Raw genomic sequence first — 25,085 nt, 5'->3', positions numbered from 1 at the left:
CCAGCGGCCCATACGGGGCAACTCACCGCCGACACATATATTAAAGTCCATGACATGTGACGTCACCTATTTTGTCTGTGTTTCAGTGTGTACCCAGCGGCCCATACGGGGCAACTCACCGCCAACACATATATTAAAGTCCCTGATGTATGACGTCACCTGTTCTGTCTGTGTTCCAGTGTGTACCCAGCGGCCCATACGGGGCAACTCACCGCCAACACATATGTTAAAGTCCCTGACATGTGACGTCACCTGTTCTGTCTGTGTTCCAGTGTGTACCCAGCGGCCCATACGGGGCAACTCACCGCCGACACATATGTTAAAGTCCCTGATGTGTGACGTCACCTGTTCTGTCTGTGTTTCAGTGTGTACCCAGCGGCCCATACGGGGCAACTCACCTCCAACACTATGGATGGAGCGAAACTGGAAGGTGCCAGCCGATGAAAGGGTGAGTACTGAGTAGGACTTCGCTGCTCAGCGGTATTTGTTTTGTTGTATCTTTGTTTCGGAATAGCTCATTGTTTGTTTATTGGGAGTTCAGGGTACGTTTATTGGGAGTTGGGAGTGATGAACACAAAGAGACCAGTCCAGTTCCTCTCTTCTTTGTCTTGCGATGCTTGTCGCTCTGTATCTATAAACTTGTGTATACAATTTGTGCCCCGTGACACATGCGCTCGCATTAGAAAACCAAAACTCCACATGTCGACTGGCACGTAACATGTCAGCAGCGTCCACCGCTCAGTGCAGTTTCTATGTCACAGCGCACCGTTTTTACAGTAAACAGTCCAGTGTGCAGTTTGTAAACAGAGCCTACAGCCGAGCCGCTGTGGGTTCAGATTTCAGACGGCCCCTATCGGCCATGCGCTACGCAGTGGGCGAGTGTTGGCGGCGGTGGTGAACTGAAGTTAGTGGTGGAATTGATCCAGGCAAGTACCTACTGCGGGATCGAGCCTGAAGAGAGAGCGGTCGGCACTGATGGAACTATTGTGATACTGAGGCGTTTGGCAGCAATCAGTCTGAAGCAAAAGCCAAAGCAGCTGGTCTGAGTGCCTAAAGATCATTGTTGTTATCTTGGAGAACCAGTGACGTCATCAGCAGTTGTGATCCACCAGTGACGTCATCACTTAACTTTCACACCGCCTCTCTGAAGACCCTGCCGCTGCGTCTGCAGCTACCCACCGTGCACAATGCAGCCGCATCGTCTGTCGCTACTTCTACCTCTACTGCTGGATGTGGTAGCTGTGCACCCAACTCTGTCCCGCTACGAACCCACGTGGGAGTCCCTGGACTCGCGTCCCCTACCCAGCTGGTATGATGAAGCTAAAGTGGGAATCTTCCTCCATTGGGGAGTGTTCTCTGTTCCCGCATTCGGCGGGGCCTGGTTCTGGAACTTCTGGCGTCAAGACAAGAAGCCAGAGTACGTGGAGTTTATGAGGAAGAACTACCGCAAGGGGTTCACCTATGCGGACTTTGCGCCGCACTTCCGAGCGGAGATGTTTGATCCAGAGCACTGGGCGGAGATCTTCCAAAAGTCCGGAGCCAGGTATGTGGTGCTGACGGCCAAACATCACGAGGGGTTCACTCTCTGGCCGAGCAAGCGGTCGTGGAACTGGAATGCCATGGATGTCGGTCCAAAGCGGGATCTCGTGGGCGATCTGGCGAAGGCCATTAGGAAGAGCACAGACATGCGGTTCGGGGTGTATCACTCCTTGTACGAGTGGTTCAACCCGCTGTATCGGAACGACCGAGCCGCCAATCGGAGTGACTTTGTCACCGGCAAGACGATCCCGGAACTCCACGAGTTAGTGGAGGCGTATCATCCGGACGTGATCTGGTCGGACGGAGACTGGGACGACAAGCCTGAATACTGGACCTCCAAAGAGTTCCTGGCGTGGCTCTACAACGACTCGCCGGTGCGGGAGACAGTGGTCACCAACGACCGCTGGGGGAAGGGGACCACCTGCCGCCACGGTGGCTTCCTCACCTGTAGCGATCGCTTCAACCCGGGGCGACTCGTCTCGCGCAAGTGGGAGAACGCCTTCACCCTGGATCGCAACAAGTGGGCGTATCGTCGTCAGATGCAGCTTAAGGACATCCTAAGCATCGAAGAACTCCTCGCAGAGTTGGTCTCAACGGTCAGCTGTGGAGGTAACGCGCTCATCAACATCGGCCCAACTGCGGACGGACGCATCATTCCAACATTCGAAGAGCGCTTGACTCAGCTGGGCGAGTGGCTGAGCATCAACGGAGAAGCGGTCTATGAGTCACGACCGTGGAAGGCTCAGAACGACTCTCTCCGAGGTGACGTTTGGTACACTCAGCGTCAGGAGGACGTGTTCGCGATCACACTCTCTTGGCCGGAGAATGGGAGTCTCATGCTAGGCTCAGCGCCGAAGGAAGCGACTAGCTGTGAACTGCTTGGGTATGGCGCAGTGAAATGCGCCGAGGGCCGTGTTGAATTTCCTGGTCTGGTACAGGTCCGCGGTCGCTGGGCATGGGTGGTGAGGTTCGCTGGCGTGAAAAAGGCCGGTAAAGGGGTGACGGAGAAGATCGGCGAAGTCCTGCCAAACATCGGTAACGAGTTACTCTGAAATGACAACAAGGAGGGTCTATGAAGGTTATTAACGTTATTTTAGACGCGTAAAGCGAAGGTGATACTACTTGGGGAAAGGTATGGGAGAATATTCTTTAATATGTGGGCACCGAGGGAGAAAGCCGAAGAAGTTCGGTGTGTGTTACGTCATCGAATATGTATTGAATATCATAACTGTGTTACCATTGTTTTCCGCAGCAGCATAATCTATGACGCTGAAACTAGCTGTATGTATGCCTACCGATAAAACATGTGAATAAACACATATTACTGAGTAGGTAATGGTTTGTTTGAAAAAAAATGTATGAACTTACTATGCCCATAGTTCACTATTTTATCATTGTCTATCGAATTCCAGAATGCATGAAGAAATCAAAAGGTGTTGTCCAGCATCTAGCATCACAGTTACCCAAGGCAATCCCAAGGCCATCTGTTATACACATGTCGTATAATATCTAAACAAAAGTACATCCATGTCTTGTTCGCTGCAACAAAACCCATTGCAAATCAACAGTACCTTCAATAAAAAGGAAACATCGCACTGTTTTCACGATCACCACCGGAAGCAGCATTATATATCAATTTGATCTGACCAGCAGCGCCGAATAAAAGATCTCGTTATAATCGTATGAAGACCTGTCATGATTTTAATATGTACTTAGCCACAGATACCCGTGAAACATTGTGAGATCTTGATAAAATCCTGCAACGGTTCTCAGCGCCATCTAGTGACGACCTCTCCAACTCTATGTTTCAGATTAACTCGCTCATTGTCCGAGCCACGGCCAAGGACAAAGACAACGACACAGTTACATTTGGCATACGGGCCTCCGAATACCAGGACGGTTCACACCTGTTCTACATCAACAACCGGACGGGCGTCGTCTACCTGGCAGCCAACCTCAGTGACAAGGTACAGTCCACAGCAGAAGTAATGTGTGGTTTCAGTCATGGGTATGTTCTGCTTCTGAAGCTTAGGAACGATTAGCCAGACTACAATGAAACTTCGAATGTAGCTTATATGTATCGTCACCCTTGCAGCTGCAACTTTAGCTATTGACATCTTCTTTTCGATCACTCCGCATTAAACAATCGCCAGTCAAAGCCAACCGTTGAGATTGGTAAAACCCTACATTACTTTAGCGGTGGGCTGTACGTAGAGATGGAGATCCCGGGTCTTAGTGAGTTTCCACTCCCCGACTTGATATGTCCTCGAGACACCTAACAACCAGCATTTCCACGTTTTGCTAGTCATTTGATCCGTGGGAGTTTATCTACCACCTGAATAGACCCTAGCGCGACTAGATGTAGTTGTAGTAGACAGTGCTGAGAGTCCTAAGTGTCCAGCTGCGTTTCCGACACATCCTCTTGTTAGGTAGACGGTCAGTACCTACTGCCTCTACTTGTCATCGGACGTGCGGCAACAACTTCAACACCGTGACTTCACACTGTAGACTCTAGAGTCTAGAGCCACTTGATTGTGCATATAGCCTGTAGAAGCCTGAGTGTCTGATTTCCAACATCTTCTCCCCTCAGGTGGACAACCAGTACTACCTCTACGTCACAGCGTCCGACAGCCACGGCGCTCAGGTCTCCAACGAGGTCTGGGTGGAGATCCTTCCCCCAGCCGGAGATAGAGACGAGTTCGAGCCTCTACCCACGAGGAACACGCGGCCCCAGCTGCCGCCCAACCTCAACCAGCCGCGGCCCGGGGGTGGCGTCATACCCGTCCTGCCACCAGAGTTCGCCAGGTGAGGGGACTGAATGGGCTGAGGAAATACTGTGGAGCGGGGGGCGGGGTCATACCTGTACTGCCACCAGGTGAGGGGGCTGAATGGGCTGAGGAAATACTGTGGAGCGGGGGGCGGGGTCATACCCGTACTGCCACCAGAGTTCGCCAGGTGAGGGGCTGAATGGGCTGAGGAAATGCTGTGGAGCCGTGGTAGGCGGGTGGATTTAGTCAGCGTAACTGCAATGGATGGAGAAATAGCCACTGAAGAGTGAAGAGGACTAGCCCCAGATAAGCAAAAGCGTGGATTTGGTGTCGATGCATCAACAAGAAAAACACATATACCTATTATTAAAGCAAATAACCAAGGAGTCCGTCTTCACTTATAAATAATATTTTACGCCTTTAGTTAGAATACGTGTAACCATTGACATAGAACCTTGCCTTTGCACACCGTACTTACCTGAATTCTGATTGGTGGATTGTGTGACCTTGAATTCTGTAGCTGAATTCTGATTGGTGGATTTTGTGACCTTGACAGGCCGCCACCGAGGGAGCCGCCAATCAGAACCACGGAGCAGCTGCAGGTCACCACCGGTAAGTAGCAAGTACAACGGGGGTGTCGGCGGTTATTCATTGCTCTAGATATATCTCACTTTATGATAAAACCAATTCACTTTTTCTTAGTCAATAGATTCAAATAAGTCAATAGTTTCAAATTACACCATACCATCGGCTGCCTTCAGCCAAGAGCACATACCTACTGTTCAGTTGATGGACCAGGTGCAATGATGATATTTCAGATTGACTTGTATAGGTTTGGAACCTAAATGGTTCGTGTTCGTTCACTGAGGCACAATGTATTGATTAGCGATTTAGCTGAGAAAGCAATCATTAGATCTGTCTCGCTTTGCCAATTGTTATAGTCTAGTGCAGTGCGGATCTTTCCACTCTGTCATTCTACCATTGTTCGAACTATAATATCAACCTCGCCATTTCACGCCTGCAGAGACCACGGCAGCGCCCACCGCGACTGCAGCGCCTCCAGCGGCGACCGAGGACACCAGCGACTCGGCGTTTGACGTCACGCCGCTGGTGGTGACACTGGTGGTGCTGTTGGTGCTGGTGCCGACCGTGGTGTACGGCTTCCACTTCTTCAGGAAGCGGCGCCAACAGGCCAAGAACAGGAGTCTCAAGGCCGGAAACGTAAGTATGAGGGGTGTTAGCTTGACGTGGAATAAGTATTGACTGACAGTGAGCAGACATTTCACAGTTATGCTTATTCATTTTCGCAAGGCTTTGTAGCATCCCAATTGCCGACCTCCCGTCGCTCGTTCCACTTCCATGTAACGTAACGTCACCACTCAACATTTCATTTCTATGATAACGCCACCTGTCGTCGTTCCAGTACAACTTCGCCTCCGATTGCTGTACATTTATCATAACGCCACCTCCCGACGTTCCCTTTTAATGATATCCCCGTCGTAACTTCTCTATTAGAACGCCACCTCCAATCGTTCCATTATAACGCCACCTCCCATCGTTCCATTATGACGCCACCTCCCATCGTTCCATTATAACGCCACCTCCCGTCGTTCCATTATAACGCCACCCCCCATCGTTCCATTTCCATTATAATGCCACGCCACCCTGTCGTTTTCAGTTCTCGATCGAGTTCCAGCGCCGTTCGGGCCTCTCTCAGACGTCTGATAAGGCACTGGACGAGCCCAGCAGCACCTGGAGACACTTTGACTCCAAAGGAATCGACGCCACTAAATGGGTACGTAATCGTAACTTTGACTCCAAAGGAATCGACGCCACTAAATGGGTACGTACTACGTAAAGGTCACTTTGACTCCGAGGGAATCGACGTCACCAAATGGGTACGTAACGGTAACTTTTACTCAAATTAATCGACGTCACTAAACGGTTACGTAACGGTCACTTTGACTCAAAAATGAATCATTCCCACTAAATGGGCACGTAACGGTCTCTTTGACTCACCTAAGGTAACCTGACGGAAACTTTGACCCATAGATATTGATGTCGCTTAGTGAGTAACATAATGACACTTCAGCACGACTATACCTAAAAAAGACACTTACTCGCTTCTTACAAATTGTCATGCATTTTCTGACTAGTGTTTATAGTGACCTAAAGACATAAAGAAACAATGCTTGCATTTTCAGTCTTTTTGGGATCGCTGCCTCACTGTGTCCGTTCTCGTCTATCTAACGATCACCCCTAACCGCACCTTGGGCCCTCCATTCCCACAGAATCTGGGCCACACGAACCTCTCGTTCGTATCGACCACCTCTGCGTCCGGAGATAGCGGCCCAGACAAGAAGTGGGAATTCCCGCGCCATCACCTGCGCATTCTACACCAGCTGGGCGAGGGTTGCTTCGGCCAGGTGTGGAAGGTCGAGGCCCTGGATATGACTGGTGAGTTTTGTCAGGGTTTTCTGCGGGTTTGGAGGGGCGGGTTGGTGGGGCGATTTTGTAGGGATGAGGTTTGTTGGGATGGTGATTGGAGGGACAGGGTTTGGAGGGATGAGGTTTGGAGGAACAGGGTTTAGAGGGGTGGGGTTTATTTGGATGGGGGTTCGGTTGGATAGGGATCGGAGAAACGGGATTTGGAGGGACGTTGTTTGATGGCATGGGTTTATAAGGACTGCATTGGTGAGATGATTTTGTAGGGGCGGGTTTAAATGGATTTGGTTTGGAGGGACGGGTGAGGGACGTTTTCTAGAGAACCGGGTTTAGTGTTACGTACCTCAGTAGGACGAGGTTAATGTAGTGGTATTCTCCTTCCATGTTCCCAAAAGAACTATAAACATGAGCTCTAGGAGCTCTGGCCTCTTCCCCGTACGTGACCGTCCCTCCATCGCCGTCTACATCACGTCTCGTCTATCGTCACGTGAGTTCTCACTTCTCTTCACCACCATTTCCACCACGTTCAGAAGTGGGGGCTAAGAGATAAACACCAACGCAAGCTCCCTTCAATATCCTGAAAAGAACCGCAAGCAGCGGGTGAAAACCGCTGATCGCTGTCTTTCTGTATGTCAACTCCCTTCACTACTGGCGGACCCAGCCCAGAGTTTTTTTTTTGGGGGGGGGGGAGCAAACCATAGCAATTAATTGGTTCTTTCCATGCACCGCCCTAAGTGTAATGTTGAATTTATGCCGTTTGGGAGGGGCAATTGTCCTATTTCCCTCCTCTGGATCTGCCACTGCCCTTCACCAGGCACCGTCTCCATCACATTCAGGAGTGGAGGGCTAGGGGGTAAAAGACCAACGCATGGTTCCTTCAATATCATGAACAGAACCGCAAACAGTGGGTAAAAACCGCTGATCGTTGACTATGTCAAATCCCTTCACCACCTTCTTCATCACGTTCAGGCGTGGAGGGCGTCAGCACTGTGGCGGTGAAGACGCTGAAGGAGGCGGCTGGTGAGAAGGAGCGCCGGGACCTGCTGCAGGAGATGGAGATGATGAAGCTGCTCGACCCGCACCCCAACGTCGTCACCATGCTCGGCTGCTGCACCGAAAAAGGTACGGGGAAGGTGTTGGCGGAATGTGTCCCGAATAATGTGATTGGGATGTGTGATATTGCACAGAAAAGGCTTCACTAAAGGGTTTGGTGTCATCAAGTGTGCGCCACTTCATCGGAAAAGGTACGGAGATATGCGGATAATGTGATGGCGATGGTATGTCCTGCTGCACCGAAAAAGGTACGGGGACAATGTCACTGGGTACGAGGACGAGCTACGAGGATAATGTGATTGGATAATGTGTGATACTGCACAGAAAACGGTGCAGAGAATGGTGTGGTGTGCGATGCGATAAGAATGTGTGCTGTTGCGCCGAAAAAGATATTCGGTTACTCGATCATGCTATGCTAAGGTTCCTTATTATACCTACTCTTGGTTTCGTCCCTTGACAATTAAACAGGAATAGGTAGGTATCTATGGTTCTGAGCGTGTCAGATACATGCTAACTCAGTCATCTTTGAAACAATGCCTTTTTAATTATTGCATTTAAGCTGTTTTATCGATGGCACTGAACACTTTTTTAAATGATATTGTAATGGCCGTTCCATTTGCAATGATACGCTCTATCGTTCGCCATTACCTACTCGCCCATCCTCCCTTCAAGATGAAACCAAGACGTTGACAACTTTCTCTCTCATTTTTTTTTTCATTCTCTTTCTGCCAGACCCCATTTTCCTGATTATGGAGTACGTCAGCCGCGGCAAGCTACAGACCTACCTGCGCGAGTCACGGACGCCCAATGACTACAACAATCTGCACGGGCCGTCTGCAATGCTGACGTCACGGGATCTGACCACATTCGCTCACCAGGTGGCGCGCGGAATGCACTATCTGACTGAGAAGGGGGTGAGTGAACCGTGGAGAGAGAGAGAGAGAGAGAGAGAGAGAGAGAGAGAGAGAGAGAGAGAGAGAGAGAGAGAGAGAGAGGGGGGGGGAGGGAGAGAGAGGGGGCAGGTAAGGGTCGAACTCACGGTATTTGATAGTCGTCAAGAGGCGGTCAATGTAACGAGGGAGGGCAGGGGGTTAAAAGGGACGTGCTTAATTATAAATAAGTAATGAGTTTCTTTTAAAGGGACTAGGTCACCACCTTTAGGGCACACTAAATCGCTTGCACCACCTATCTCGTGTTTTAATATGGAGAATGTAGATCGTAGCTAGCTAACTCATCTTCCCTCGCTTTCTGACACGCAATGTGAAAACCCATGATAACGAATACTGGTCTTGTTTTGCTCATTCCTAACAAATGACGTCACTGGTTTTATTTCGCCGCCAGATCATCCACCGTGATTTAGCCGCCCGTAACGTACTGGTTTCCGAGGAAAGGGTCTGCAAGGTGGCAGACTTCGGCTTCGCACGGGACATCATCGCCAGTCATGTGTACGAGAGGAAAACAGAGGGCCGCCTACCCATCAGGTGAGCAGAGACATCTATCGGGAGGATCGGTTACTACGCGGTTACACTGGATGTCTACGTGGTTATAATGGTAGCGAAACTACGCGCTTGTGTGGTTACTGGTTGTACTACATAACTGATTTAGGGTGATTACAGCACACGCGCACTGTGGTAGGTAGGTACTGTGCTGTGACGGGATGCATGGATTTACCGACTTATGTTCTATAATAAGTTCTCTGCGATTGGTGTCTGACGTCTGTTGGATTTTATTTGATCACTCATATCGAGAACAGTCAAGGTCTACTTAAGGCTCCAATGTGACCTTTCCCGGTTTTCTGTCCACTTATAAATTCACCGTATCCCTAATGACGTCACTATGCGTCCCACAGGTGGATGGCTCCGGAGAGTCTGTACGACAACATCTTCACGGCCAAGAGTGACGTGTGGAGCTTCGGCATCCTGTTGTGGGAGATCGTCACACTAGGTGAGGATCTGCTTGCTACCCTTATAGTGGTCACGTTATATGCTAGCATAATTGTTCGTAAAGACACACAACCTTCAGTTTTCTTTTGTCAGCAATCATATCGGACTCCTGCTATTAAGGCTAGTCATACGAGGTGAAGATCTGCTGGGGCCTTCGACCATGATTTGACACCGAGAACTTGACACCCAACGTCTTCTTCTATTGTAGCAGATGTATTTATAGCACTTGCTGAGTACCTGCAAGGTCTGTAGCTATAAGACCACCTCTGATAAAACCCGCCATCGTTGGCATCCTACTGTGGTGAAGACTTGCACATCAGGCAAGCACTGTTTAGGTTATCACCCTCGGTGGGGAGTTGACACATTCGACACCCACCCAGTTGTGGGGACTGTTAGCACTAGGTGGGAACCTTTGGCTCAGGCTTAGCAGCACTTTTAGAAAGGGACTGGCACTGTCGGTATCCTTTCATCCTCCTGTAGGACATTGGCATCAAAGTGAGAGCGATGCACCTGCATATAGCCTGATAGAGAGACGAGGCCCAAGACAGCATCAGAACTGGTCAGATTGCTTGACTAGAACTTCGTTCATCCAGAGGTAACATTGCTCCCGGGTTTTACATATGATACGACCTCCCCTAAGCTAAAAATAGGTTCCTTACTTGTCTGTGACAGTGCCCTCCTATAGTCCGTTAATACGACTTTCCTTTTAGGTGACCTCCCCTTCGGCGTACAAGTGGACTCGCCCGTGACCTGACCTCTGGCTCTGCCCCCAGGCTCGACCCCGTACCCGGGCATGTCCGCTCAGGAGGTGATGAAGAAGGTTCGAGAAGGATATCGCCTGGACAAGCCGGAGCACTGCCGGAGGGAGCTCTTCAACCTGATGGTGAGGACTGGAGTCGGGCCTCCATATGGGCTAGGCTAGTGCTAGTAACGTAACCTAAGACGGGGACGAAGGTGATGCTGCAGCCATTTGCGGTAGGACTAAGAATGATGAATGATCCAACAATCGTAGAGGCATGGGATGGGACAGCGTGGCGACAAAGTCGGGCAACCCATTTGTTCCAGCCTTTTGTGTCTGCTGTTTAAGATCGGGTTAACAGGGAAAAGGATTGTCCCTTTTGTCAGAACGTCAAGCATGTTGCTACGAAACTTGCATTGCACTACCAATGACTTTATGGTTGTGTTTCGCCCCGAAAAATAATAACCCGCAAGCCTGTCCCTTATCCTCCTCCTATCCCGTCGGCGTTGGCGTGATGTTGCATTCATCTCTGACTCAGTGCTGAGTCTGGTGTATCATTCTCTGGTAGTTATCTTGATCGACGCGGGACCATTGTTTGTGCCTCAGTGCTAACTAGTGATGTCAATTACAGAAAATCGGAATACCGATACCAAACCAAATACCAACCAAAACCATCAGGAAATACCGAAACCGAACCAACTTTGAAAGATGAGGGAAATACCAACTTTTTACCAATTTCTTAGCCTCCTAGTAAGGGTTCATAATACCAACAAAATACCAAACACATTAGGATTGAAATACCAAATACCAAGTTGCTATCGGTTTGGTATTGGTGTACGGGGACCCGCAGTTGCTACTGTACACGAACCCCAAGTCTAACCGTCTGTCCTGTCCAGTAACAACCGATAACATTGATATCGACTGCTGGTTCCTGTACAAGAGCAGCTGAGGTTTCCTGTGAGTGCCCTCTGACAGCTTATCGTTGTTCCCTGTGAGGGTGCTGGGACAATTTACTCAGGGTCGCTGTACAGTAGCAACTGCGGGTCCCTGTACCAAAAAGTTGGTATCCGATTGACATCTCTAATGCTGACACTTGCTTTATCCGCGCAGTACTACTGCTGGTCCGCATCTCCGGACGCCCGGCCAGGCTTTGGTGAGATCGTGGAGACGCTGGAGAAGCTGCTACTCACGGAGATGGACTACATCGAGCTGGACCGCTTCCCGGAGCACTCCTACTACAACCTCACCGGCAACCTCAGTGGCGAAAAGGTGTAGAAGACGTCAGCTTCGTGGTGACGAAGTCTCTATGATGTCAGCTGTGCCGTAGAGACAGGGACTCGTGTGGTGTGAGCTGGCATAGTGGACTCTCCCAAAGCTGGAGTTGTGAGGTATGATTCCCTTTGGCAGTGAATGGTGTGAGCTACGTCGATGGGACAGTGGACTCGTCCAAAGTTGAAGTTGTGGCCTCTCCTTTACGGGGAATGGATCCGTCCGAAGTTTGTGTGTGACCCGCAGCTCTTCAATGAGAGTGGACTCGTCGTAGATCCGTCCAAAGTTGAGTGTGAGATGTGACCTCCCCCTGACGGGGAATGGACTCGTCCGTACGTGACCGGTCAGTGAGCCGTTCCCGGCTGTGATTGGTCGAGGTCTGCTCTGCAGTGACGGAATAACGTGATTGGTGGAGTGAGGGGTTGAACTAAGCGCTCGGAGTGGATATTTTTGAACACGGGTGCTGGAAGCTGAGTTTAACGTCAGCCCCCGGGAAACTCGAAAGAATCCCCTCACGAGTGAAAAGTCCGCGATTTGCTAACCGCTTGACGAAGCTGGTGTGACGTCTATGGTTGAATGAGATAAAGAATGGCGACTAAGGTGTTGTTCTGATGTTTATTTTGATAATATGCAAGTGCTGTGCAATAGATTGACACTCACAGTCAATGTTATGTCGGATGTTCGTATTTGAGATTTTCTCGTTTTGCACAATGTGCGTATGTAATGTGTGTGAAAGATTTTTGCGAGTCTCTATCCTAGTGTTTATTACGCCTGTTTGTAATTTTATTTTCAGCGTCAATGCGATAGAAGACTGAGTGACAAGGCGTGTTTTGATGTGTAATATAGACATGAGTGTATGCTACAGAACACATCTCATGTGCTCATAAGCAGACCCACAGAGGCCTTAACGCTTGGACTGTCATTCGATGCGGATATTACAAGGTTTGGGCCGCACAGTGGGCTGGCCGCTGATAAAAACTGGTGAACTGATGTTGATGCACTGATGTTTTATGATGATTGCCGAGGTTCGCTTTGTTCAAAATAGCTTCCGATTCATTCAACTAAAGGCGATTTTCTGGTAATAAGTTTCAAATACTGTATTATATAAACCTATCAATGGGATATATAAATTCACAATATTCTCGTCCTTACAGGCTCTTGGTCTAAAAGAATACGTGTTATGTTGAATTAAATGTTTTGTCACAATTTTAGGGGCTTATCATGTTGTGGTATAGTGCTTCTGTTGTGCTGAACGTTTGAATGCATTTGTCCAACGAACAGGAGTTTAATATACGGGGATGACCGTCACCAGTGTTTATTTAAGTCCCAATGGCACACAAATAACAGACATATTTATATGAGCGAAGCTATGTCAGGTATTGAGCAGTTCGGTATCTCAGAGAGAGATCGACGTGGACCACCAGCCACCACGTACAAATTCGTATCGGTCCCTAGAGCGGTTCAATGGCGCCTTTCTCATGCAACACATTAAACTGACCATCACATAAATAAGATTTAACTTCTAAAAACATGAAAGTAACATGTGTGGAGTGTGAATGAAATTGGATGGCAAAAATGGTTAACTTAATTTGATCCAAAGTCATCAGTTAAAAACTGCTTCCGACAAGCTATGGACAACAGGAAACGCAGGCGATTATAAAAATACACCGATGTCGGATTTAAATGCACACTTAACAAAGGCGATTATAAATATAAGCCGACACCTGAGATTATCCCCGAGTCGTGTTTCCATTGACAGCACCTTATTACCAATCCAACATTAAAGCTGCTGGCTGATGACGCATTTATCTTTCAGTTAAAAACGTCACAAATATTATCTTACAATATAAAATACATATCTTATAGAAACTGGACGGATGCATTTGTCACAACCTTTCAAAAAATGTCATAAGACCTCCGTAACGGCAAAAGAGGTAATATACCCACCACTTCACTAAACATTTCCGTCACCTACCTCGGAACATATCACCAACTATGACGATCGCGCAACATTCGATCATCTGCTTTGGCTCGTAAGGCTCGGTTCATCGCTCCTCATTTAATTTTGTCGGGCCAGAAGAATACGTGTTGGTGCATCTTCACTTTGGCCTGTCTGACATCACCACTTTGGTCCGTCTGACCGTCTTCACTTTGGTCCGTCTGACATCACCACTTTGGTCCGTCTAACATCTTCACTTTGGTCCGTCTGACATCTTCACTTTGGTCCGTCTGACGTCTTCACTTTGGTCCGTCTGACATCTTCACCCTGGTTCGTCTGCCATGTTCACTTTAGCCCGTCCGACAAGGCCGTTGAACGTTCACTTTAAGTGAGTACTGAGTAGGAGGATGTCATTGGGCGTACTCATCTGACAATCAATTCAGTGAGTGAGCCATAAGCCTTTGTTGTATTGCGGCGGAACGCATAATGCTCAATTTGAACGACCAGTCTGTGGCTAACACATTGTTTTGGCGACACACCGAGGCATTGATGCCTCGTGTTCACCTAGCTCTGAGTACCGTGGGCGGTAGCAGAGTGCCGTAGCAGAAGTTTCGCTCTGCCAAAGGACATGCCACAGACGTCACATCGGAACCTCTTCTCCTTCCTGCGCGTGCGTTGGTGGTGAGCAATGTCCCGCCTCGTTCTAAACACCCTTCCACAGTCGCCACACTTGAGGGAAACGGGTGTCAGCGACTTGCCCGCACACTGATGATCTTTAATATTGGTAAATACCTCCCCGCATTTCGCGCAGCGAGCTCCCGTTTCACTCTCGTTGCAGTGATGACGAGTCAGCTGAGACTGCCTGGAGAACACTATCCCACATTGTCCACACTTGTATGGGTTGTTCTCACCGTGTACTCGTCGCCGATGGCGTGTCAGATGACCCCTTCTTGAGAACGGAATGCCACAATCGTCACACTTGCAGGGCTTCTCCCCAGTGTGTGTGCGCAGGTGGAACGTAAGCGCGCTCTTGTCTGCAAACGCCTTGCCGCAGGCGTCACACTTGTGCGGCTTTTCGCCTGTATGTAGGCGACAATGAATACGTAGTGCGCTGCGCTTCGTAAACGCTTTATCGCAGACGTCGCACTTGTGCAGGTTTACGCCAGCGTGCAGATAGCGATGTCGACGAAACGCGCTGCTATCTGCAAACGCCTTCCCGCAGACGTCACACACGAACGGACGTTCCCCGGTGTGTGTGCAGAGGTGGCAAGCAAGCCTGTCCTTACGAAGGAACACGATGCCACACACGCCGCACCTGAACGACTTTCTGCCGACGCGAAGTCGGCGGTGCTCGGTGCGCTCAGCCAGAGTCGAAAACGCCACACCGCAGAAGTCACACGGTTCGGGTTTCAGATCACTGTGACTCTGGAGGTGCTTCACGAGGCACGCTGCCCGCGAGAAGTTCTCACCGCAATGATCACACGTGTGCGGCTTCTGCTTGGTGTGAACCAGCTGGTGACGTTTCAGAAAGCATTCCTGCTCAAAGAGCTGGCCACATTCTTCACAAGCGTAGGATTTCTCCCATATGTGGATATGGTAATGGCGTTTTAGATTGGTTTCCAGTGTAAACATCTTGCCACAGACGTCGCATCCATAGCCTGTTTTGCTATCACTATCAAGGAGAGAAGAGTTCTGAACATCCACAGTAGGATTGTCACTGCCGTTCGCAGCCTTTCTTTGGCGAGCTCTGTGGCATTTCAAAGGGCCCGACATGACGTTTTCTTGCTGTGGCCCGCCACTGATTGGTACTGTGCTGTTACCGCCGAGGCCTGTGAACGAGAAGCGCATCAATGTCGGCAAGTGTGATTATCAATCTCGGCAACATTCACAGGTGACTTGTGAATCAGACATTTATGTCGGAGTCGGCGAGGATGTTTGCCGCTAGCCTTAGCAACGTTGAGCCTAAACTTGGGCTTCCATCAGGAAGGGTCCATACCCGCATGGGACGGCTCCACACAGTGTCTCTGAAAACCCATTACGGCGCCTCTGAGGGCCTCACACCGGCGCTTCTGGGGGTTCAGCACCGCCAACCTGAGAGCCTAATACCAATTCTTTTAAGGCCTAGATCGGCGGCGGCTCTGAGGGCCCCAAACTGGCGCCTCTGTGGATCCCTTCCCGCAAGCGCACCTGACGGTCACCTACCTGCAACTCTGAGGGCCCGACACCGGTGACTCTGAGGGCTCCCAGCGGCGCCTGAGAGTACTCTCTTCTCCATCTTTGGGATGCCGGCATACGTGCACTCTGACCGCGGTTCAGCTTTCATATCAGCTGAGCTTCGATGCTTCCTGACAGGACTGGGGATCGCCACGAGTCGCACGACACCGTACCACCCCGAAGGCAACTCACAATGTGAGCGGCTTAACGGCACCATCTGGCGTGCCGGTCAACTCGCTATGGAGAGCAGGAAGTTGAGCAGAGGACAATGGGACGCCGTCCTGCCTGCCCACACGAAAGGATGTTCTCTTTCCAAGGGCGGTCTGCGACGGGGACTTTGCTACCGTCCTGGCTCCTCAATCCCGGGCAGGTTTTCTTGAAGAAATAGTCCGCGGAAAGCTCGACCTGCCAGTCGAGCCAGTCGAACTCCTGGAGGCGAACCCGCACTACGCTTTCGTGCGCTATCCCGGCGGCAAGGTCGACACGGTCTCTGTGCGAGATCTCGCCCCCGGCGGTTGTGCACAGCAACAAGGAAACAAGAAGGGAAAGGAAGCGGACGAGCCGATGTCCCCCGGCATCCGTTCGGAGCCCTCGGGCACGCCGCCTTCGGCCGTGCAGTCCCCGGGATTGCCACTTCGCGTGCCGCGTAACCCGGTGCCCCCAAGTGCGCCGCCATCGCAAGAGTCAGAAGCGGGCCAGGGGCCCTCAAGCGCGCCGCCATTGAGCAAGTCAGAACCGGCGACCGAAGTGCGTCGGTCTAACCGGGCAAGAAAGCCAGTGGTGCGCCTTGACATATGAGAGCATGTAGTATGTACTGAGGCGCTCATTGAAGTCAGAAGTGTGCCTTAGCTTATGAAAACGTGTACAAAGACGCCTGTTGTGTACAACTGTTCGTTGCATAGCTGCTCGATTTCCACCTACTCTGTCTTTTGTTCGTTACATGGCTACTCGATTTCTGCCTGCTCATGTCTTTTCACAGCGGAAGAAAATGTGATGAACCGCCCATTACTGTCGAATGGGGTGCTCTCACTAATATTCGTTGTTTCTGTCTCGTCCTCAGGTACATACTCATATCAGTCCAATTTAGTTGAATAAAACCATTGTATTCATACTATAGCTTTTGGTACAACAACATTCTTCCATTATTTGACATCCTAAATCAAGATATGATACTTACATGTCACCAAAACTACAAAAAGTCACACAATAACTTGATAAAACCCACCCTTCTCACCTCGCGTCACGTAATGTACTCCGAAGAAATTATGCGAATGTGGCGATTGTGAAATAAATAACGTGGTTGCGCCGTTGCCATTTGCAAAAAAGAAAAATGTAAGCATGTTCAATTTGATGAAAAATGACGTCATAATACCAAACAAAAAAGGGGAAAAGTTGGGTGGGGACCGGGGTTTTTGGGTGGGCGGAGCGAAACAATACGACGGAAATAAAAAGTCAGAACCTAACCAAGCCTTACCTAACCTGACCTAGGTACTGATTTTTACCTACCGACCTACTATTGCCTGTAATCTCTCCTAATGCATTGCCTTCGGAACTGCGCTACTTTGCAAAGAGAAATTTCATGACGTCACTTTCCTCACAGTTGAATAGCATTGTTAAAACGTATTCACTCAACCTTGGAGTGCAGTGCGTGGCGGGTGCGTATTTACAAATTGCAACCGAGCTCCGCCGTGGGGTAAGGTGGGCAGGGGTTTTCGCACTACGGCTGCGGTTGAACTACCGTCTGTGGTAGAAACTTCAGGATGATGGCGCGTTTCATACGAAATCTGGCGCAATGTTTGCTTGCTTCTGGACTTGTGTCCATATATGGCCTTGCTTGTGTCATTGCTGTGAATTCTTGAAGTGGGAGTGCTTCAAGAACAATTTGTGGATTATTTGAGTTTCTTTATATAAACATAGAATAATATTATGAAACGTTGTGTGGAAACTGCAAACACTGATATGATCAATTACTTAGTTTGGGAAAATTGATACACATTTTGTAGAGGTTTGTAACAAACCTCAAGCCTATCATGATCTGAAGCTGTTGTAACAAATCAAAATTGCTTTGATGTTACATAGTACATTGTTGAAAAGACTGGAGCATGGTTCAAGATGATGTGTAAAAATTCAAGATTTGTGCGAAAGCTTATGACTGAAGAGTGAAAACAGTTCTATATGATGGCTCAATCAAACGTGGAAACGGACGACAACAGTAGAGTTTCAACATTCCAGCATGTGAGAATAACTTCAGAAATTCATTGTTCTTGTAGTATTGCATTCTTCTTATGTACAGTTATAGGTTTTGTTAGGGTATTTCAAATTCAATGTGTCAGTTGAGATATAGATGAATTGCGGACAAAATTTAGAATCATCATGCTGTCAGATAGGTACTTGTTCGGTAAAAAGGTATGTGATGAATGCCATGAGAAGGTTTTTATGATTTAATATATGGTCATTGTTGTACCTACAAAAATGCAAGCTTACTAGCACCTAGTTTCTGAATCAAATTGAAACTGAAAGTGTTTGCCATGAATGTAAATATGCACCTGCAAACTATGTCAATAAATTTGTGTAATGTTGACCAGAGAGCTTTATCATCTGGACATTTATGTTGCTTCTTACATTAGGCGTTAAGCATAGTAATTACGGATGAACTTTGTGCCAATATCTTCAATGCACAATGTACGTACTTATGTAGCATGTCTACAACCCTCACTGATCCTGCTACAGCTATAGGCATTTGGCACCAGCAAGACCAAGGGCATGAACTTCACAGTTGTACAACCTTTTGTCATGCACCACCAGACCAGTCCACCAGTCACTTTTTTATTTACAAAACAATGCACAGAGGGCCTACACAAAAACAACATGATTAGTGTGCACTATGCACAGCATTGTACCCTGATTATTAGAATATTTTGATCACTCCAGTCAACAACCAGGAGACAATTATTGAATATCACATTTATCATACATCACTTGTCAAACAAGAGCAAAATAACACACATTTTGACAAGCAATCATGGTAGTATTCCAATAAGTTGGACAGTCACCTCCCTGGGCGTCATTTTTCCAGGAAGGTACCTCTGCAGGTGTTGTGGTAGGCTAGGTTGAATTGTAAGGTGGTTAGGACCAGGTCAGACCATAAGGCCTGGTCAGGTTGATTTTAATCTTTCATTCTAATTTGACATAGATACCTATTACCTATGTTTTTGCTCCAGCCTGAATTTCATTAGGTGAAGAGTTAATTTTGCTTTGTTTTTTATCTGTCTTGTTTTGTGTTTTTGTCCCTTATGTTTTGCCCCATAGGCAAGGGTGGAGCTTTTCCAGGGAAGGTGGTGGAGCAAAAGCCGTCAAACGTGCGATGCCCGGTTGCTAAGTTAGGTAATGTGCAACACTGAATCATTTTTTTTTAATTACAGAACTAACATTATGAATTACACAGACATTTCAAAGCTCCTCAATGCGAACAAGATTGGTTTGCTGAGCAATGAAGTTCTACAAATCAGCAAAAGTTGGAGGGGCAGAACGCTAATTTTTTTCTCTGACAGCTTCGTAACATGTTACGAAGGCACCAAAACTACTTCAGTACAGGGTGTAACGAAATTGTCCGGACATCCATTTTTTTCGCCATATCTGTTTGCACAGTTTCCTAATCCTTTCTTAGGTTAGAAGTGGGAATATTGGATGAATACGTGCCTCTGCTATCGGTTTTCAACTCAGCAGTTACCTGACCTTGTCATGTGACTTGCTCTGAGTAGGAGTCGATTCACAGACGGGTTCACATGGTAGTTTTCGTCTAAGGCAGTTGCGAGAAAGGGATAAAATCTCTCCGTTCGTGGTAAAATTGCATGGCGGCATCCACGGCGTCATGAGCCAGAAGCTGGTCTGCCAGCAGCTGGACATCAGCAGCAGCCAATTGCACATCTGCCTGAGGCGTAATAAGCTGGGACTTCGGTGGCAGACTCAGCTCGGTCGCGACCACAAAAGCCGCCCTTTTTCAAGTGGTGAGGAGAGTCATCAAGATAGCGGCAAGGAAATGGCACCAATCAATCTGCATATTGACTCGAATTCTTACCACGTCAGATAATAAGAGGTCCCATATCATGGTTCACCGCTACCCGCCCTTTAACTTGGTTCTAGTGCCCTTCAAACTGGAAAAGACAACGAAACTGACACTGACGGGAAAACAACCAGTTCACCATCTTTCGCCTCACTTCAGAATTCAGATCGCGTCCACCGGTCGAAGAAAGATAACGGTGAGGTGGTCTGGTTGGATGGGTAGCCTAAGCTGTTTGAGCTGTTGGTATTATAGAACCGTCAAATCGGCCATGTATGGGCGGCCAGCCGCTCGAACTTGCTGGCCTTCGCCACCGTCCAACATCCGGGTAATATCCAGATCTGAAGCATGTTCAGGTGCTTAGCAATGCTCCAATAGGACATAGTGTCACAGAATACCGCCATCAACGTCAAGTATTACCGGAGCAACATACTGGCCAATGAATGATTGGAGGCGCTCAACCAGACGGCATAGGAGGGCACGGTTTTTGAACGCGCACTGATGCCTGATTTAAGCCACGCTGTCTTCATGCGGGGCGGCGGCGGGCGCGCTACTTAAAAGTCCCTAAAAGAACGGGAAGTGATGCCGATAGAACCTTCAATCATTCTGGGCTAACGCTTATGACTTGGAAAAAGTCGCGATCCCAATTTAATTGAAAACCTGTGGGCTCTTGTTCAGCAGGAGGTGTATGAAGAGCCACCCGCCATAAGCACCGCTCAACCGCAGGCACAGGTTTAGACGGCGTTGGTCCACATCAAAGCCAGTGTGCTGCAGAATCCATTGGCTGAAATGCTCCAGAACATTCGCCACTGTGTTTTTATGAAAGGTGGCTACTGGCTACGTGCTCAGTTAAAATAAAAAGTACCAGATTGTTTTGCTTTTTAATTACAGCGGGAAGAAAGGTGTCCCGATAATTTCGTTACATCCCCTGTAATGTTCAAATGGTTGCTAAATTCGAAATCAGCTCCAAAAACTAGCCTAGAAACATGTAAAACTCGAAAAAGTGAACCGAGGTCATCAAAGGTCATTGAGCTGACCTGACCTTCAGGTGACCTTGACACCCACCCTAATGCATGGGACCAGCATCATATCACATGTTTCAACGCTTGAAACCACGTGAAGACAGCAACCGCGCGGCTAATGCGAGCCGACATACGCCGAATCGCGATTCGGGCCAAGCATGGTCTCGAGAAATCAGTTGGTGACATACCAGGGAAATAAGCTAAAATTAGAGCGCTCTATTTATTGCTCCTGCCCCATGTTGAAGAGATACCCCTAAAAGCGTGATCTTTTATCGGCCCTTACGCAGCAAGGCAGTACTTCTCAGCCCGGTGGATGGTATCAATAGAAAGAGAATGCGTCAAAGATTAACATGAATTAATTAAAATAACATTAAAATGTTAATTAAGCGTGGAAATTAGTCCCAAACATAAGCTAATTATTGCTCCTACCTCGGCGACGGCGCTCCCCGCAGTCAGCGGAGAAGCTAAAATAAAAGCCACCATCCTCCTCCGTAAGTCAATTTTAGAGCGGCCGAGGAGGCCGAGTGGACCGGTACGGGGCCACCAAACTGAGATAAGACGTGGCTAGCAATTGCAAACCGCCATAGACATCAATATCTTAAGACGTACAGTATGGGATGATTACTCTGAAGCCGGAGTGAAAGCATGAGTAGATTGCAAGAAACGAAATGCATAGATTGGTTGAGTTATGTACAATTGGCACAGCTCAATAGATGAAGCCATTTCTATGATATTGACATTTGACATAACCCTTCCTCTCCTCACCTATGACCTAAGTGCATTGGCAGTTACCGGCATAGTTTTTGAGCACGAGTGTAATTCGCCATCGGACCGCAATGCATGTTGCTAAATGCTAGGCTGCTGCAATGACAACGAACATACGAATACTACCTTCATTTGTAGACGTTTATTTTTTAGGCGTTCTTTGACGTACAAGGGGGCATGCCTGTCGACAACTTGAGTTTCTCCGAATTTCAAAAACTCCCAGAATTTCAATTCCTTATGCACTGTTGTAGGTACAGCTATGTTCACAAGTTTTCGTTTCCTCCTGTTCTAAAAAGGATGATATTTGTCGATTTCGTGCGTCGCTGATAGGAGGGTGCGTTTAATAATTAGGCCCAACGCTTTCTGCATCCGCGAGTACCTTCAAAAGGGAACAGTTTCCATTTATTACACTATGGACATGTGACAAAATGACCACTGGAAAACGCATGAAACGGAGCTCATATTCCTAAAAATGTCTACAATCACTTCTTTTCTGACACTATTAGCAAATACCATCCCAAGTTAGGTGGTTGACAGACAGCCAATGGAGATCTGGGGAGACTGAGTGATGCCAATTCACCACTTAACTGGTCATGAGGGCCGAGGGGAGAGAAACATGCAACATGCACAACTGACAATTTGACAAGTGACAAAACACTACCACTATTGCGCAGTGCACAACAAATTACAGCAGCCAGCCCAAAAAATGCTTTTGGTGGCTAATTGCAAAACAAGTCACTTATAAATGTCTTAGTTGCAGCTGAACACTGCACAATGATCACACTGTTCACGCATTGAGTGAGATGCCACAGGTGGTTTGAATCACACTTTGGTACAACTGCAAATCTGAAATGTTGTCATGAGGTTCATGCCTCCATGATCACAGCACTTTGGTTGTGGTTGGCATAACACTTGTAGTCTGCAGAGTTCCACATGAACTGCAGACACCTCATCTGGTGGTCTTCATGTTGCTCAACTTCTTCAGGAGGCAAATGTCGATCGGACCACCCAGCGGAAGCATGGTCCTGCAGAAAAGAAAGGTAATGCATAAGGTACAAACATTATCTGCTGAAACAGCCCCTTCTGTTGGCTGTTATTAAACTTTTAACATAACATAACAACATGTATTCCATGTATATTACATTTGTTGAAGTAAAATACTGCCGGCTATTTCAAAACCAGAAAATAAAATTATATTGTGGCATAATTCACATGCTCAGCCATCAGTATCAAATAATAAATTAATTTAAAATTTGGCATATTCTATAAAACATATTCATAGAATATTCTACTTCACGTCACAGGGACTCACAATCTTTCTGTTGGGTGTGTGATTGACGCATTAACTAAGTTTGTCTTAGGTTTTATTATTGCAAAAAAATTCATATTGCATTATTGTATCAAAATACTGCCAGCAATAACAAAACAAGAACATGAAATGTCAATGAGCAAGCCACCTTTCCTAAAAATGGGTTACTTTGAAAAGAATTTTAGTTTCTTTTAAGGAAAAGGAGAAATGATTATCAGGTAATTATCAGAAAACCACTCATCCGGCAAGTGGCTGGGTGGTTTCACAGCAAAAATCAAGCCAAAACATATACTTACATTTATCTAACAATTGAGCCATTTGACTACTACAAGGATATGTGAGCAAAATAAGAATCCAATTATCCAATGTTGACTTCCTTGCAAAGTTTATGCCTTATTTTATGAAAATGTGTCACTAGAATATGATACTTATCATCGAATATTATTTAATTTACGATTTATTTCGATCGAAACGCAAATGGAATCCCGCGCCATTTTCGTCGACGATGAATATGATCGTGTTTCATGAAGAGATAAGGGGTTTCAATGGTCTTTCAAAGCAATAATTTGATGCAAAAATTGGTAGGAAATAATATAAAGCTGGTTCAAATGGCCATCAACCATTTAAAACACCGAAAATACTCACTACTCCGTCCCAACGACCACGCAGCACCGCGCACGCCGCACAACTGGCATAATGCCAAAACTGCTGTCACAGCAGAAATGTTTTTTTTTTCTCGATTGCAATTGTGGAATTATTTATTAAACAGAAGATGATCTTTCCGAAAAAGCGACTGATTTCATACACAGATGCATGGAAAATAAAAAAATCCCGGTATGTTTATTTGTATTGTTTTGTCGATTTTGACATGCTCCTAGTTTGCAGCCATATTTCGATATGTTCTACAGGGAGTTCAGAATTATTTCAGGACCAATCTTTTCCTCGTTCATTTTCCCGTCGATCATGAAATTTTTAGAGCGGAACAATTGGTTTCCAGGCGGTCCGAGCGGTTTTCGTGAGAAGGGTGCAAAAATCGGCGTCATTTTTAGAGCCTCGACACCAGAGGGCTGTTCACGACGCCGGTTTATGTGGTTTACATAAACTGCCCTCGGGGCACGTTCCCGGCTGTGACGTCACACGGCGTTTACGTTTACGAAACACAAGTGTTTACTTAAACAGTGACAACTAATAAGCAGTTGAGACGATACTTAAAAGGTGCAAAGAAAAGATAATCTGATGGAAATATGTCCCATATCATGACATATTGCAAGAATAAGGACAGTTTTCATCACAAAATGCCCACGACGCTAGACGCTGGTTAGCAGAGAACGATGCTCAAAATATGTCTTAATTACAATGAAATAATAAAACCTACCATTACAGTCCTCTGCAACTCGTGCAGCGTTATTTTGAAGCTCATTTACCAACCTTGCAGCCCCTGAACTGTCCGAATTCAAATTTCCTAACTCACAACTCGCCTCACGAGTTTGCCGCACATCGCCATCATTGTCACATAAACGCGTTTACGCGCCATGTTGATGCTCTGAGGCATCAACCGCATAAACGGTTTACGGCGGAGGTCTGACGTCATTGACGAGATGTGACGTCAGGATCAGGTCGACGCTGATTGGTCCTTCAAAAAATAAACATGTTTACGGTTTATTAAACGGGATAAACCGACGCCGTGAACAGCCCTCAGCTCAACACAGGACCCTATGGGAGACGGTGAAGTAGCGGAAGCAATAAATAGAGCGCTCTAAATTTAGCTTATTTCCCTGGTGTGTCACCGACTGAAATAGGTCACAGGTCAAAGGTCATTTGGGTCAGGGTCATGAAATTTGCAAGGTAGGTGTAAAATTGATAAAATCGGGGGTATTGGAAGTTTCGTCGCGATCGGACGGTTTTTACGCGAGTTACTCACGAAAAACCGATGGAGGGAAAAGCGCTCCCAAAAAGGCAGAAATACGGACATGCGATATCCTATACTGCGAAAAAAGGTGCATCATTTTTGAACGTCGCC

At 47.5% G+C, this 25,085-nt stretch overlaps 3 protein-coding genes across 3 annotated transcripts; 2 read left to right on the top strand and 1 right to left on the bottom strand.

Annotated features, from left to right (window-relative positions):
- The first annotated feature begins 365 nt into the window (after positions 1 to 365).
- LOC122376477 (tyrosine kinase receptor Cad96Ca-like) lies at positions 366 to 13,064 on the top strand. The gene is made up of 13 exons (XM_043356357.1): positions 366 to 448; positions 3,351 to 3,506; positions 4,130 to 4,344; positions 4,864 to 4,919; positions 5,332 to 5,528; positions 5,986 to 6,102; positions 6,599 to 6,764; positions 7,722 to 7,874; positions 8,538 to 8,719; positions 9,147 to 9,286; positions 9,655 to 9,749; positions 10,522 to 10,631; positions 11,598 to 13,064. The coding sequence occupies exons 1-13, from the start codon at positions 413 to 415 to the stop codon at positions 11,760 to 11,762; spliced, it is 1,788 nt and encodes a 595-aa protein (XP_043212292.1). The 5' UTR covers positions 366 to 412; the 3' UTR covers positions 11,763 to 13,064.
- On the top strand, positions 812 to 2,870 carry LOC122376478 (alpha-L-fucosidase-like). The gene has a single exon (XM_043356358.1). The coding sequence runs from the start codon at positions 1,188 to 1,190 to the stop codon at positions 2,589 to 2,591; it is 1,404 nt and encodes a 467-aa protein (XP_043212293.1). The 5' UTR covers positions 812 to 1,187; the 3' UTR covers positions 2,592 to 2,870.
- LOC122376479 (zinc finger protein 616-like) lies at positions 13,056 to 17,142 on the bottom strand. The gene is made up of 2 exons (XM_043356360.1): positions 17,087 to 17,142; positions 13,056 to 15,524 (listed from the first exon to the last, which is right to left on the bottom strand). The coding sequence occupies exon 2, from the start codon at positions 15,466 to 15,468 to the stop codon at positions 14,260 to 14,262; it is 1,209 nt and encodes a 402-aa protein (XP_043212295.1). The 5' UTR covers positions 15,469 to 15,524; positions 17,087 to 17,142; the 3' UTR covers positions 13,056 to 14,259.
- Positions 17,143 to 25,085: the final 7,943 nt, after the last annotated feature.

This window comes from Amphibalanus amphitrite, unplaced genomic scaffold (assembly GCF_019059575.1).
Source record: "Amphibalanus amphitrite isolate SeventyFive unplaced genomic scaffold, NRLGWU_Aamphi_draft 002160F_arrow, whole genome shotgun sequence".
NCBI classification, from domain to species: Eukaryota; Metazoa; Arthropoda; class Thecostraca; order Balanomorpha; family Balanidae; genus Amphibalanus; species Amphibalanus amphitrite.
Note: the sequence above shows the minus strand (reverse complement) of the source record. Positions and strands in the feature narration are given on the sequence as shown.